Source organism: Vulpes lagopus, chromosome 10, assembly GCF_018345385.1.
Source record: "Vulpes lagopus strain Blue_001 chromosome 10, ASM1834538v1, whole genome shotgun sequence".
In the NCBI taxonomy this organism is placed as follows: Eukaryota; Metazoa; Chordata; class Mammalia; order Carnivora; family Canidae; genus Vulpes; species Vulpes lagopus.
In genome coordinates this window covers 16736386-16753697 of record NC_054833.1, presented here as the reverse complement: position 1 = coordinate 16753697, position 17312 = coordinate 16736386, and the positions used below count along the sequence as shown (strand labels likewise).

Here is a 17312-nt window from a genome sequence, read left to right as displayed (position 1 = left end):
CACTATCAACATAGATTTGTGTGCTTTCAGATTCTTCCTATGCAATATGTTTTCTATAACTGGATCATAGTTCTGTTTATGCTCCCCATTATATTTTGAACATTTCCTCATGTTATTATTTATTATTTGAAAATGTACTTTAATGGATAGGTCATACTACATTATGCCTTGTATGTGTATATTCTGTTCTATGACCTTCCTAATTTATTATTACGAAAAACTTCAAACATACTCAAAACTAGAAGAAAATAGTATCCACTAAACTTTCATATATCCATTACCCCAATCCAATATTCTTATGTTGTGCTCTCTTATCTTCATTCTCATTCTTCCCCTGCTGCCTGTAAGTCTTTTATAGTGCTGTGTGGTTTAGTTACAGGATGCCCCTGCTTCATCTCCAAACTATGTTAATCAATGGAGTCTGATACTATTATGAGAATAGGCAATAAATCAGTGGAACAACAACATTTTCCAGGTTAAAAATATATAACTTATATGTGCTTATTATATAATAAAAGTGTCATTCCTAAACATAAGGAAAATGATAAACTAATACACCATGTTAAAAAAGAAATAAATGTAGAGATTAAATGACATAGAAATAAAGAACTTCTATATGCCAAAATATATATTAAAGGAAACTGAATAACTTACAACCTTACTATATTTTGGTGACATAACCTACATGCAAAGTTTTACTGCACTTAATACATAAAGAGCTACTATAAATCAACAAGAATAAATGGGTTCCAATGGTAAAACTATACGTTTTCATTAATCATGTAAAATAAATGGCATTTCTAATAAACTATTTTTACCCTTATAGGTAAGAAAATATTTTTACTATTATTGTTTATTACTAGCAATAGTCTGGAGAAAGAGGTTATCTCAACTATCATTTATAATTGAAATGGAAATTGGTACAATATTTCTGAAATCAGATTAGGATATATTAAAGTTTTAAATGTGGTACCCTTGACTTAATAATTTTACTTTTAGAAATTTTTTATCATTCTTCTTTTTCTTTCAATCCTTCCAGTATCTCTTTTATCTCGACCTCCTTCTTCTTTTTGTTTCTTTCTCTTTGTCCTCTTCTTCTTTCTCTCATTAATTTGCTCAGCCAGCATCTTAGGTAATATATTTCTTTCACCATCCTTATTATTTCTCATAACAGTCCTGTGAAGTGAACACGACAAAGCTCCACATGAGAGACTGGTTAGAACTTTGGTGCCTTCATGAAGAGAACTGTTAAGAAAATCATGTTGGGGTGCCTGGCTAGCTCAGCTGGAAAAAGATGCAACTCTTGTTCTCAGGGTTGTCAGTTCGAGCCCTATCTTGGGTGTAGAGATTACTTTAAATAAATAAATAAAAACTAAAAAACAAACATAAACCAAAAAACCATCCTACATACTCACATTGAACATAGAACTAGTTGAACTGAAATAGAATATCCAAGGCCATTCAAGGAGAGGCTGAACTGAAAGTATACAGTTAGATTCAGAAAAAAAGAAAAAAGAAAGAAAAAAAGATCTTTGGTGCATTAGTTTATAAGCTATCTCTTGGAGTCTTAGTTGATGCCCATTCAAGCTCTGTTCCTGACCAAGCAGCTCTCACATCCCATGTGGTCAGCTTAGGACATCATCAAGTCCTAATCTGATGCTTATTGTGAAGTAGTCTTTCTCCAGGTCTCAAGTGGACAGGGTGCATCAGATATGCAGATATTGTCTCTAATCATGCAACCTGAAAACTATGTATATGAATTATGTCACTGGATTAGCAGATACTCTTTGACTCGTCTCAGAAGGTTGAGCCACTCATTCAGTGCTGCATGGAGAGTAAGTTATTGAGGAGGATTTCGACTTAGATATAACTCAGAGCCCTCGCTCTTAACCACTATGCTGTATCATTCATCAACCCATTTATTGTATAATTACTGAATTCCTATTATGACATAAATGTTGGAAAGTTTATCCTTAAAGAATTTATACCATTTTGGGAATGAACTTCTGCTCCTTTCAGGGTTTCAACATATTAAAAAAGTAAGAGAAGGGCCTTTAAATTCCAATCGATCCCAGTGCTGCAAATGTCCTCATTGTCTAAGATCAAGCAGACCCTCTATGCCACAAGGCCTATGTCTCAGTATATAATACAAATATTTGACCTTATTTAAAACATTGGAGGCACTGGTGGAATAGGTAATAAGTTCATTTGTCGGGATGGGGCAGGAGAGTTGAACTTTTCCTGGATCCCTAGAGGGAGTACGCAGGATTATCCTTCACCTTTGAGTATATCTGCTCCCTTCCCTCTTCCACTCTTTATCAATCACAAAAATAAAAAACTATGAAAATTCACTATTTATTTAAAGAAAATATTTTGGATTTTAAAAAATAACAAGGCTTACTTTATCTCAGTTAATAGCTAGTTAGGACTCACCATTTGTCAAGGCTCTGACCTACTAAATTTAGCAGGTTTCCACAAAGATTTCAGACCAGTAAGAGCAATTTTCAACGTCTTGGAAGGTATTCTTAGTAGTAAGCATTCTCATTTAAAGTGGTGATTTTCCCATTCCTCGAGGTGATTAAGACTAAGCTAGATGGCCAACTGGAAGTGATATCACAGAGGTGGCTGGGCTAAATGACATTGTGTGTGTGTGTGTGTAAATTCTTACTGACTAAAATATAGAGAAAAGACCATTTTGGAGACATCTTGAATAAGCACTTATAAAATGGAAATGCCATAATGCCATCAAGGCTTTTTTTCTTCTGCTTATCCAAGCATTATCAGTTGATTTATTTAATAAAACTGAAGACCGAGAAAGACTGGAAATACAACTTCCAATAGAATGCTCTCATGCTGTGATTGTTGAAGTGATAAGTAATTTGCTTTTAATGCTAGCACATACCACTTAGCACCATATTTAACTGAAGGATGAAAATCACTCATTTTTTATCCACTTGCTCAACTGACACTTAGTGTAATCTATCTATTGTCACTGAGCTTAATACAAGGAACATTTACTAGATTTCACTTTCAAATTTACAGCAGGCACTTAAATTGTTAATTCCTTCTTATTTATATTTTTATTCCTTAAAAGAATTTAGTTTCAAATGGAAAATATATTTAGGTAATAAGTACACAGTATATAAGAGCAAAAAAAATCTACCAAAAGGATTTTTTTAACTTACAGTTTTCAATTATAGCCATATGTTGTATTGTGTATTATTTCTATATGTAAAAATATCAATATGAATGACACATATCAATTTGTAGCTAACTGTAATACTAGAAATAAAATTACCAATGAAAATATTAAACAAACATGCATGAGTTTATAGATAAAGCAAAACTTGTTTTACTAACAGATTCTTGAAAAATAATTATGAGCATTATAAATTATCTTCAACATGCTTATGAAAACTGAAGATTGGACTCACAGATATATATATATATATATATATATACAGTGCTCCAGAAATCTATCTTGAATTTTAACATACATTTTGCACTGCATATAAATATGTGTACACTGTTAAGGTGTTTTTATAGCAGGGTCCCACATGTGAGAACTCCATTCTTATAGAACATCTATTTGCAATGACCACTCTGTCTCTCTCCTTATCCATGGAATTCTTATTGGCAGTTCATAAAGAGGCACAGAGGATGAGAGGTATTGAGTATAAGAAAAAAAGTCCTTTTTTCTTTTTTAAATTTTTATATTAAGAACCTAACCATACATGTATACCCAAAAAATAAATTAATCTAAATTAAATAGGTTATTTCAATGCCAATGCAAATGCAGTATTTACTACAAAGGTAAAATAGTGTCAAATTCTTGTTTCAGTGTTGGACTGAATTCTAGTACTGAGCCCATAAATATTCAACAAGAAGAGAGGACTCTTGAAAAAACATGTTAGTCTATCTCTGTGCAACACACACACACACACACACACACACACACAACACACACAGATCATGTTATAAAAGTGTTAGAATGACTCATATATTGAATCCATTACTTAATGTTTAATGCTCAGTAAGATAAATTCAATGGCAAGGAAAACAAATATAAAGCAACAAGAGCAACAAAGCACTCCAGACTTCCATTTTAAAGTACTGAACAACTCGTGTGTTACAAAAATGTAGTAAGAGACTCCATGGATTAGGAAATACACTGTGACCGTGGGTATCCTTTGTGGAGGAGAAATATAATTTCTTAATTATAATAGTCTTTCCATTGGGGCCACTTATTCTTAAAGGAAACACAACAAAGAAAAGTGTTTTGTGGTGGTGGTGTTGTTCTCTGTATTGTTTATTCAATTCATTGTCATACAGTACTTTAAATATAAAGTTAAGTGAGACCTGACTTATCCCTTCATTCTTTCATGCAACAAAAACTGACTGAGCACCAGGTAGTTCAAAGTATGATGTTAAGGACTGGGGAGGGTAAAAGTGAATAAAGGAAGCAGTGATTCCTGCCCTCATAAAACTTAAATTTCAGTTAAGGGAGTATAAATAAAAGTAGCAGATTTAAATAATCAGTAGACATTTTTATTCATTCAGTTAAGAGAATGACAACTCAGTAAAAAAACACCATATCATTTTTCAACATTATTCAAGTTATCGACTTGAATTAAGGATCTAATGAAATATAGCTTAAAAAGTAGAAATCTTATTTGTATTCCTCCTCAGTATATTTTGTACTGACAACTCTTTCATAGAACTTGTCTTATCCCCTTTTTTTCTGACCTTCTTTATAAAGGAGAACACCATGAATACCTGGCCTTAACCACCATCCCACCCCTACTCTTTTTCACATCGTCTTTTCAACAGGAGATATTTACTGAGCCCCTGAATTGTACCCAGCACTCTTCTAAGTTCTGTCAATAGGAAGATACATTCAAGAAATTCTCTGTCCACGGGTACACCATGCTGAAATGGGGAAGGCAGAAATAGGAAATTAGAATACAAAACCATTCAGTGAAAGTGGAGGTCAGTGCCTGGTCATCAAAACCATAATGAATTACACTTGCAAGGATGGAGGTGAGGAAGGAAAACATCAGTGATAGTGACACTCAAGTTTCATCTTGAAAGAAGAGTTGAACTGCCTGAAGTGGGCCTGTGTGTTAATTTAAGTTATTAAAAGGTGTCTGGGTATTTATTCATTTTTATAGAGTTGAGATCTGTTGACAGAGATATTACTGTATGTTGATCTGCCTTCAATAATAGCTATAGAGAATGAAAAATATTGACAGCATATGCATATGCTAATTTTGACCAATAGAGGGAACACCTAGTGTAATCCTTAATGCAGTTGTCTTATGAGAGACTGAAGATACCATCATAGTCAGACAATGATTAAACCCCGGGATGGAAAATCACCAGGATCAGATGTGTTCATATTTCCTAGTTAGAAGAATCAATTTTGACCCTTCTAGGACACTGATTTCTGTTTGAGAGAATATCTGCTCACCCTTCCTGAAAAGTGCAGAGGAAAATAGGAGGGCCTAGCTACCCACTGTATTTATTGTTTGGTAGTGAGGCAAAGGAGTTTTCACGATGCAGGATTTTTTAGGATCCATCTACCTTCTGATAGTTCATTGTCCATTTGTGATCATAAATCCTACTCCAAACCTTCAGATTGAAAGAGAAAAAAGCAAGGAGGTTAAAAAAAGAAAAGACACTATAAGAACTGAAAGAGAAGTATGTTAATTTGATCCCTTTAGAAAGAGTTGAGGTATACGCAGAGACCCCATATCTGAGCCAGTCATTTTAGGGTTGGTTGTTGTTATCTTAAAACACAAAATATATGTTCTGCAAGCCAACTCACTTGAGGGACTTTATTTTTTATGATTTATTTTTTTTTCATTTTTTCTTGAAGTTCCTTCTTTTAAAACATTAAATTTTTCAGCTAAATAAAAAGGAAAAGGGATTTACTAGAGTTGGTTATATCATGTTCTATCCATTTCCCTTATTCCCTAAGAATGAAAGTATCACTTATAAAAGAAAGTCAAAAAAGGTATCCTACCACTCTTCAAATTCTGCAGTAGGACAGTGTTGTTCTAAACTAACAAAGATTGGCAGGATTCTGTGCTTCCATAAAATGTATTTAGGGTTATTATAACTTCTAACTGTTGTTTTCAGTACTGGTTATTGAGTTCTGGTAAAGTACATATTATAAGGAAGTAGATGGAGGAGAAAGTTGCACTACTCTCGTGTGATTTGCAGGCCACCTTGGGGCTTTAAGAAAACAAGAACAAAGTAGAACTTGGTGGCTCCTACTTAGTCGATACACTCACATGCAGCCCAGTTATATACTTAATCAGTAGGAAAAAAATTACCTTTTTATTTTAATGGATTCTTTTCATTTCTCTTGATTTAATATCAAAAGAGTCTTCTGGTATACTGTCCAGTTCACTCATCTGCTCTTGAATCGCCATGATCATTTCAGTGGGGATAAACCTTAGGCCACTGATATCACCAAACACCTGAAAAGTGGTGGTAAAATGGCACATATTAATCTCCCATGTTTCAAAGAAATATTTAGGTGGAATGAACAAATGCTGTGATTTTTTCCTTACCCCTGCCCCAAGATTACAGCTTGGAAATCCCCTGAAATGCCATATTGTAACTGAACTCCACAGTTTAACAGAAGTTTACAATTTAGGTATCATGGGTTGGTTTCACTTCTGACTTGCTATTCGTACTCATCATATAACACACCAAAAAAATAAATTAAAATCTGTATAACATTTACTAGTACAGAACACATTAGTAATTCAAACACATTTGGAAAGTGAATTATCCTAATTCTATGGAAACCAAAAATGTGAAAATCAAATACAAGACTGGATCTTTCTTCTTCTTCTTCTTCTTCTTCTTCTTCTTCTTCTTCTTCTTCTTCTTCTTCTTCTTCTTCTTTTCTTCTTCTTCCTCTGCCTTTAATAACTTTTGTGTGATGAAATGGATCAAACACAAAACTGTTTTCAAATGGGGGAAAACACAGGACAGCATTCCTTTTAGTAGGAACTCATTGTCCCTAGAGAAACTTTCTGTATATACAAGACTAATTATCACTGAGCACAACTAGCAACCATGCCAACATCCTGTTTCACTTGTCACACACAGTTTGGGTTTATTCCTGGGTTGTTTATAATAATCCTCAATTTCACTGACTTCATATGTCTCTCCCACATCTTGAAGGTATCTAGCATTTCCAGGCATTCTGCTGAATGACTGTTTTCCCTAGAACTTATGACCTCTTTAACTGAAGGCTATCTTGGTTAGAAAGGCAGGGAGCCACAGCTACATCTACATTGCCTAAATGAATGCATTTCTATGGATAGCAAAGAGGACATCTGCTTATTTGACAAACTCCTCTTCTGGTTTCAGAAGCCATTTTTTCTTTCTAGAATTACTCTTCCATCTCCTAATGGGGCTATAAATCATATAGCAAGCCAATCAGAAAGCCTTTTTCCAGAAATGGACAAATAAATGGGTACAGATGGGATAAAACCCTTGAGCTATATGTTACCATATGCAAAAGACAGTATCAAGAATGCAGCCAAAACAGATGAAAATATGGGAGAGAGAAGAGAGAGATTTGATAACATCCTTTGAACTCTCAAATTCAGCCATTCCATTAGACTATCTACTGTAATTCCCAATTATTTGCGTCAACAAATATCTTTTGTGATTCAGCAGAAATAGATGTTCGACATATACAACTACATGAGTTAAGAAAAATAAGTATCTTTGGACACCTTGATTTTTCCTGTCTTGTGGACTCTCTTTTGCAGACCTTCTTCGAGTCCACTTCCCCCATTGATATCTAAAATTTTGTGATTCTTTTCCATTATTTGCTTCTTTGTCACTCTTCTTAACCATCTGTTATATTTATTCCTTATTATACCTCTTTCTTTCCACTTTTTCTGCATATGATCTTTAAAAACCTGAATTTCCTGGGTAATGTTCGTGCCACAACAGCACCTATTTAATGCCGCACTTTCTTTCTTCGCAAGACTATCTAAAAATGCAGTAAGAATCACCATTTAAGAGCTTCATCCAGTCCATGTCTCTTGAGATATCTTCCCTTTTAGATCTTCAAATGGTGGATCGTGCCAGTTGTCCTCAGAACTTTTGAAATGCACATTCCTAATGTCAAATTGGAAGTCATTCAGCCCCTACCAGCATTAGGAATAACAGAACCACAAGGTCAAGTTCTCTTAAGTTTCTCATCATTTACAATCTTTTCTTTGTGGCTGAGAATTAGATTCGGAGAAACAACCTCAATCATCACTTTGTCTTCTAAGAAATGAATTTTTGGGACTTCTTATTCAGTAGCGTGTCTCCATTCATAAGAATTTCTCAAAGAGTTCAGAGTGTGTGGGTAAGAAGGGACACGCATGTAGGAGAGATTTTGTTGGCTGGAGATTTGAGGAACTCCTCCAGTTATTATTTGGACCAATTACCAAGAATAATCTCTCTCTCCTGCTGCTCACCAGCAGAGCCATTGACCAGTAGCAGGTAGCCTTCTGGCTCACACTGGTCCTTCTCATGTGGTCCTATAATTTTAAGAATCCTCTTTGTACTCATCAAAGCTGTCACCATGAAGTATCCAAATTTACCTCTTTAAAATGATTTGGAGATATATATCCAGGACATTTATTTATATATATATATATATATATATATATATATACATAATCTCAAATTAACAAATATGTTTTGGCCTGAGAGTGTTGGGAAAAGGGGAATAAGAAAATAACTAACCTTAAATCTATTGCTACAGAAATGTGTTTGTTGTCACTTCCGAGTTAACCGTTGTATATAGGACACGTCTCTTTCCAATTACTGCAATGTGACTATAAAAAATAATCTTAGAGGCACCTGAGTGGCTTAGTCAGTTAGGCATCTGCCTTGGGTTTAGGTCATGATCTCAGGGTCTTGGGATCAAGCCCTGCATTGGACTGCCTGCTGAGCAGGGAGCCTGCTTGTCCCCTTACACTTCTTCTACCCTTCCCCATGCGCTCTCTCTCTCTCTCTGATAAATAAATAAAATCCTTATTAAAAAATGATCTTAGAATATTTTTAATTTCTATCAATCTATGTAGTCATTTATCTCAAATGTTTGTGCGAGAACAATAAACTGATAATATAATCCCACTTACTTTATGAGTTTCATCGATTACTGGGAAGAAATGTTGCTAGAAAATAGATTACAAACAAGTATAATCTCATGCAAACTTATATGGGACTTTGCCACGTTTTGAAAATAAACAAAAGAACTACTTAGTCGTGTAGCATTTTTCGGAGGCAGAAAGTGATCCTGAACTGTAATACTCATGTGCTAGTGTTGGGCAAACTTTTCATTCACTACAGATGTGGCTACTTATTTGTTCATCTTTTCTGGAGGGCAAATGGGACACATATATCCATATATATTCACTTGTCCACACACATATATAACACATGCATAAATATATAGCAAATATACACATAAATGTCTATCTTTTTAAATTGCCATATTCTTTGGCCTAGTAATTCCACTATCAGAATCTAGCTTTAAAAGATAATACAGAGGGATGCCTGGGTGGTTCAGTGGTTGGGCCTTTGTCTTCTGTTCAGGGCATGATCCCGGAGTTCCTGGATCAAGTCCTACATCAGGCTCCCTGCATGGAGCCTGCTTCTCCCTCTGCCTATGTGTCTGCCTCTCTCTTTGTGTGTCTCTCATAAATGAATAAATAAAGTCTTAAAAAAAAAAAAGATAATTCAAAACATCAATGAAAAAAGGCCGAGTAAGGAATTCCATATTCAACATCTTCATAAAAAACAACAAAACAACATGAGCAAAAACTCTCACAATCAACTTTTTGGGATGAAAACGAGTTCCAGCAAATCATGTGGCTGAGGTTGAAGCCATTAAGGACTTGACTAACCACTCAAGGGCCCCACCCCCTAGCGTTAGAAATGTATGAGGTGAATGCGTAGAGTTCAAGCATGGGATATTTGAGTGCCATTGCCAAGCAGCATAACTGGCAGAGGATTTCTGCAGAGGTGGACAAGGATCTTTCAGGCTCCATGGAGCTGGTGATGCCCATGGCTGTGCAGACAATAGCACATGTGAGTTCCTTCTGTCTTGTGTTTGAAACATGCCTGGCCCTCTGTGGTATCAAAAGGTCCCTGAATTTCTTAGAAATCATATGGATAAAACAGGCCTTAAGAAAGAGATAGTGAATTGTCTCCTAATAAGGGTAGATAGCTCTTCAGGTGTCTAACTGGGAAAATAAAGTCAAGTTTATTGACCATTTACCTGGTAGAATGGGTCATATCCAGCTGCCAAAAAAACGCACCTGAGAGCCCATTATATATATATAGTAAGAAGATATAATAATAAACTGGACACAACATTCCAGGTGGATTTTGATTTAATTTGCCCCTTACCACAGGATTCATGTATGCATAGCACTAATTCACTGACCGCAGCAACACAGCAGGATTTGGAGGCTTAGTTAAACCCATTATAGTTCTGTAATGAAATAGAATTTTTTTCTCAATGGAATTCAGATTGCTACACCTGAAGTATAGCAATCTGGACTAGGGATAAAGAGTCTATTAAAATTCTATTACAACTGTAGGCTTCAAAAATAGAACCAGAAATAATACAACACTCTGTGTAAGTAATAGATTGAATCAACATTGTTTTACAGAAAGGGCGTTTTGCATTTTGAAGAAGTAGAGTGTTGATGTGAATTTCCTCCAGCAGTTAAATAAAGGCTGACAATGGGATTTATTCTCTGAGATTTAGTGGTGATGGGGCGCTGGTAGTGGTGACCCCGCTGATCATCACAGCTGTGAAAATTATAAGCCAAAGCACATGGTCCTTTCAGTTTTGCAAAAGTGTACTTTACTTGGTTGTAAAATATGCAATGTTCTTAGGATTAAATATCTGAATATTGCTTCTGAAGGAGCAGGTGTCACCTTAAATCTAAAGTCTAGTTTGTTTACTGGCTGTATTTTATATCCTTTAGAAAATGACACAAAATGGCAATAAAATCATTGTAAGTATTCTACAGGGGAATATAAATGCCCTTTGGTTACAGTGTACATACCTTTATACATAATTCCAGTTTATTTTCCCTGGAATTATGTTAAATATGTAAAAAGCCTTTTCTCATAAAGGTAAAAATGCTAGATGTTTCCAAGTTGTAATTTAGCATTAGTGTCAAAATTGCTTCAGAAAATAAGCTACTGTTACTATTTCAAGTGTCATTCAGCATACTATATGCGATTTTGCACATAAAATAAGCTTATATGATTTTATATCAGTGTTTAGAAAATGTGGGGTTAAAAATAATTTATTGGATACAAATATGTAAATGTAACTGACACTATGAACTGTTTTTTTAACATTGTTTTTGAATATTACTATCAAACAATTGTTTCATGGAATTACAAAAAAATCTCCCCCATACGCTAAACAGAAGAAACCATAATACTTCTATATCCATGCATTCTTAGAAATAAAAAATCAGTGCATCTCCAGATAGTTCTTAAGTTAATATGGATACAACTACAAAATGCATCAAAATATTTTCATGACTTTTCTAAATATAGATATAAGGAAAAATAATTATGTTGACTTTTTATCGAGGTTTTATTTTTTTTCAGGAGTGAATTATCTTGGACTTTTTGGGAAATTAGTATTAGCCTTATCAATTGGAGTCAAGATAAAAATCACTGATTGGTAGTATGGCATATTCTGAAAATGCTTCTCTCAAGCACTGATTTTGTTTGCATGGGTTTAAAATGTATTTTCAGTGCAAAAGCTCAAAATTTTTCCCAATATATAGTAACTTCAGATTAATAAATAAAGAGACGCATAATTTTTTTTCACATTTTTCACACTTCACATTTAATCTTTCAAGATATGGTTGCTAAAATCCAATTGAATAGTGGACAAAAATATTCGGAAGTAAAAGTGAACATATTTTTATGAAAGATAAAATCAATCTTTATCAACTGTGCAATAAAAATGTAATTATTTCCCTCTCTAATGTTTATGTTAAACATTTAACCAATAAGTTTAGTTGTCAAGGCTTATTTTTAACATGGCTTCTTTATACTTAATATATGTTTTAAAACATTTCCTATGACTTTGAATCCTGGATAATATTTTTTCCAAAATGTCAGATATATGTATTATTTCTAATAGATGTATGAATATAATAATACAATAATTCTTTTCTTTAACTTTCATAAATTCTAATTGAAGATTCAAAGGAAATCTAAGATGCTGAAAATAATTTTGCATGTAAGTATATCAAAGTATGCATCTTATAACTCTTTTTCTTTATACACAAATAAAAAGTATGAGATCTATAAAAACCAGAAATTATTAATGAATGACTGTCTCAAATTACTAATATAAATAAGATGCAGGGAGAAATAATATTTTAGAAGTTAAGGTAATAGTGGTTACTTCAGAAAAGACCTGCAGAATCTCTAAAATGTTTCTAAATGTCATATCTCAGTACACAATAAATAGAATCAAACAGTTCTTCATGATTTTCTACGGAAACCAAACCCAGTTACACTAACATTAATTTAGTCACTAAAAGTTAATGTCTTGACCTTATTATTGAACAGCTACATTTCCTGAGAATGTGTCTGAAATCTGCTGTATTTATCTAAAAATCATGAGAAAGTTGCTATTTTTCTCTCTTACAGGTTACCGATAATATACATATTATATATGCCAATTATATATATTATACACAATATATATAAATGATAAATTTAGCCTGAGGTGAGAATTGTCTAGCTTAGTTTTGTGAAAAGCAAACTGTCTCATAGCAAATTATACTGACCTAATTATTATGGACAAATAAAATCACTTATTTTGACACATACATATGGGAATAATAATTTTGTCACATAATTTTTCAAATAATATGATTCATATATATACATATATTTAAAAGATTAGCAAATATGCCTATGTAAGACTTTTTATGGTAATAGGACAGGAAAATGTCTTGTAAGTGACATTATATTCTAATACTAGTCTGACTGTTGAATTCCTCTTTGCTCTTATATTCTGGTTCCTTTTTAATGTTTCTTATAATGGGGTCTAAGTTTTAGATACAACAGAATCATGACCCTTTACAGTTTACTAAAATAGCCAACCATTCTTAGTGGGGGAAAAAAAGGCAAAATAGTATTAGGACTCTATTTTTTTTTAAATTAAACAAAGTGGAGACTGTTAAATTTGAATTTGAAAACTAGAAATAAAGGGCATTGGCAGACTGACATTTTTAACAATATTTTATGCAAAGCCATAACTGTTGCTATTACTATTTCACTTTAATGTGTATTTTCAATATTGCACATAAGCAGATGTGTCCAAAGGACTCACTGCATCTTTCTATATAGGTGTTGTGCAAAAAATGTAAAGTGGTCCAAATTTAAGGAATGAAAACATGACTTTCTCCCATTTGCATGAGCAAATTAGTTTTAATATCTTAAGTGAATCTACACAATAAAAAAAAAAAAAACAAATGTTTTTTCCTTCCCATATGTAATGGTTTTCAACAAAAGAAAAACTTGGATGGTAGAAATCCCTCCCACCCCAGAAAATGAAAGCTATCACCAACAATTTATATGTTTAATGAATACATTTCAGGGGCCCCAATTTCCTATATTTTCCTATTGATTTTTCTTCCACATTAGTGTGCACATTTCTCTCTCACACACTATACTGACGATTGGTCACTGTAGTAGGTAAATGGGGGGATTCTGAAATTCAGTAGTTTTTCCTGAAATGTACTAAGATAGAAGAGTTAAGATTGAAGTCTCAGTTATTTGTTTGATGTTCCCCTGCAACTCACTGATTCATGAACCAAATGTGGTTTCCCCCATCCTGCTTATTCCAAGCATCTGTGGATTTGCAGGGCACAGTCAGCTTCACCTGCTGTCTTCTCATTGAGCCCAATAAAGGTGAGGCTGAGTCTCTCAAGACCTGCTCTTTGCACTATATGGTCATTAAATTCAGTGAGTGGAAGAAAAGCCCAGAGCTGAGTAAAACCCATCTAATAACAAAATTGTGTTCCCATTTTTATTTTTTGCCTTTCTTCTCCTGCTGCTTTCTATCAGCAGAGCACTTAACAATCACTAATTGGTTAATATGTTATTTAGGCAAGTATTAATATTCTCATTTTGCAGACGAGGAATCAGGCTTCCTGCTGTGTATCTTCTGGCCCTGGGTAAGGAGCTCTTCAGAGGAGAGATTCAAAGTAGGTGAGCCTGTCCTCCTGAGGCCCAGACACTTGCCTGGAGCCGCTCAGCTGGGTCTCACAGAGCCTCTGAGATCGCTGAGTTCCTGACTCCCACATCTCCGCTCAGACCACCAGGCGACACTGCCTCTAATGACAAAAAACCCTTTTCCCATTCCACCCCAACCAATGCTCCAAGGACTTTCTTAATTGCGATGGATACCCTGGGATCGGGAAGCTTATTTGTGACTTGATGAATCTGCTCTAGTCTTGCCTGGGTTTCTAGGTTTTGTAGCACTAAAACTTTAAAGTAACTCTGTTCAAACACACACTCACACACACACACACACACGCACACGCAAGATATCCTACCTGTGGAGCAGAGATGAGGCACTGCTCTCCAAAAGTCTATGGAATCATGGAGCTCGGAGGGGCTAACATAAAACAGAATTACAGAGAAGTGCTCACCACAAGACAGACCAATGATGACCTCGACAAGTGCAGAGGGGACCTTACTTGTTAAAGCAAAATATGTAGGATGCAGTAAGAGCCATGTCATTAAGGGTGACAGGTCTGGATGGAAAAAGAAAACGATGAACACAAATCCATAGGAAAGATCCTTTGTAATATAACTTCTATTTCAGACTCATGAAATCTGACCTCTTTAGAATAGAACTCATTCTGTTCAAAAACATGGCTTTCCATAGAAATAAAATCTTGAAGATAATTTGTTCAAACCCACATTGCTAGGGCTTTATCAAGACCAAAAAAAAAAAAAGGTTAATATGTGACCTATATTTCATATCAGGTTAAAGAGAGGCTTCAAGATCACTCTTGTCACAGGTGAGAGCTGTATTAAATGCAAAAGGAATTTAGATAACTGGATATCCTATTTAAAAAACACAATAAAACCTTTGAGAATAGTGTTCAGGTTATAAGGCTGAAGCAAAACTTCATCCATTTTTATTTTATTTTATTTTATTTTTTGCCATGGCTATTATGTAAATAAATTAGGCTCAGACAAAATTACCTGTTTCTTCTCCTGTCAAACTATCAACTCAAAATGTGCCTCGGATCTCACAGGTATCTCTAAGAGGGTCTAAGTAATATCCAAAGTATAAGTTCCCTCAATTCACATAATGTGATACATTCCATGTCTGCTTCCCTGGCCATGTTGGCATGAAATCACTTAACAGTGGCACAATATTAATTGGAAAGAAATCTCCATCGTAATCAAAAGGATGTCATGGTGCCGAATTACCATGTAGAACAAGTTGGCATCCATAAAGTCAATGCAATTTAATAGATTTCCTAGAGCATCAATAATGCACTTAGCACAGCCATAGGGAGCTCCAGGGTAGAAGTTAACTTCCAAGTAGGTAACTACTTATAAACCACAATTTAAAAAATCAAATAGATTTTTCATTAATCCAAAAAAACATAATGTACCCGAGTGTTGATATTTGAAATTTCTTTTCAATGCATACATCTTTGGGGAAGAAATGCACTAACTTCATTTCTCACCGAAGTTACAAAAAACCAGTCTCAAACACCCCCCAGGTTCAGGTTTTATAGCTCTAAAGGCCAATAATACACCTGGAAGTCCCTGGTAAGGGTCAGGAGAGAGAGAGAAAGGAGACCAGGATGACTGTTGAGTAGCTAGAAAGAAAATTTGTCTAATCTTCAAGTTGCTCTAAGAATTTGTACTATTTTACAGTTCCTGCCCTTTAGGAGACTAAATTTCATACTGGTAATATGTTTCGGGGGGCTAAATAAAATCTGGTATTGGTGATACGTGGTAGAGATGGTGTAAGGGGATAAGTCTGTTTGAAATGGCTCTCAGTAGATTTCATGGACCAAAAGCAGGGAATGTAAAACATGAAGCAATAAGTGGGTAGTGTCTAGATGCAGTCCCACATGAAAGCAGGACCTCGTGTAAACATTTGCTGGGATCTGCAAAAAAGGGAAAGCTGGTTTAGTATTTGCTAGAATCTCTGTTGCACACAGTTTCAGAAGTGCTGACGTGTACTTCCATCACCATATCATTACCACCACATAATGCAGTAGTGGTGAAAACACAGGCAGAGAGTCAGATGGCCCCTTGAGCCCAATTCCCTCACCATTCAAGACTCCCAGAGTGGTTTTATTTTTTAGTCTAATGTTACTATTAGTACCTGGGGAGGAAAAAAAAAAAAGTTGTGCGAGTTGAATGAATTTAACGTTGCATGATCCATAATGCTTTGTCATCTTTATTGCACCTTCTTTTATAAAAAGAGCTAAAAGTACTTTGCCAACATGATCCCATTAATCTGCCCAAAATCTCTATAAGGCAGGCAGTCTAAGTCTTCATAACCCAGTTTTACAGATAAGAATGTCGGCAGAGAGGAGTGGGAAGGGAGTAAGGCAAGGTTCTGGGGTAAATGCAGAGGTGAGTGAATCAGAGGGCCCTGAGGATTGCTCTGTGCCTGGGAACAGGCCACCTCATGTCAGGGCTTCCCACTCAGGTCTCAAGGCTGGCAAGCTGCCACCAGATGTTTTGTAGCAGAAGCACACCCCTGGTGTTCTGGCTTCTTCAGGTCTTTCAGTGCATGGTATATGCACATAATTAAGCACAGGTGCCTGTGCAAACAAAAACAACAACAACAACAAAACCGAAAAACAAACCAACAAAAACAACAACAATTCAGCCGTGACAGTTTTTCTCTCGAGATTTCTAAAGCAAATGTCTCTGAAGTCCAAAAAGGGAGCATATGCCAAAGTACTTATAGCAACCCTTGACCCGAATTCTCAAGGAATTCCAACAGATACAATCAGAATCTCCTCCATCTGCTGCTCTGCTGCAATATACACAATTCCATCATTTCACCACTCAATAAGGGATCCCGGAGGTGAAGTACTGGAGAATCTGTTTGGCACATCTGGGATTTTCCCAGGAGAGCATCTCTGTGAGTCGCTCAAGTACCCAAATGCTGTGTGGGTAGGGATGGTAGAGAGGAGAAGCTCCCTATTTGCAACACTGATCTCTAAGCCATTGGAAATTTC

At 35.1% G+C, this 17312-nt stretch overlaps 1 protein-coding gene across 1 annotated transcript in view; it reads right to left on the bottom strand.

Moving 5' to 3' along the window:
- Window positions 1-1050: 1050 nt before the first annotated feature.
- The window catches only part of LOC121499941, a 226941-nt gene continuing 210679 nt past the window's right edge, over window positions 1051-17312 (bottom strand). Inside the window, exons 12-13 of the mRNA XM_041771213.1 lie at window positions 6339-6485; window positions 1051-1176 (exon numbers count right to left, since the gene is read on the bottom strand). Of these exons, the coding sequence (XP_041627147.1) occupies window positions 6348-6485 (138 nt within the window). The 3' untranslated portion in view covers window positions 1051-1176; window positions 6339-6347. The remainder of the gene's footprint in view (window positions 1177-6338; window positions 6486-17312) is intronic.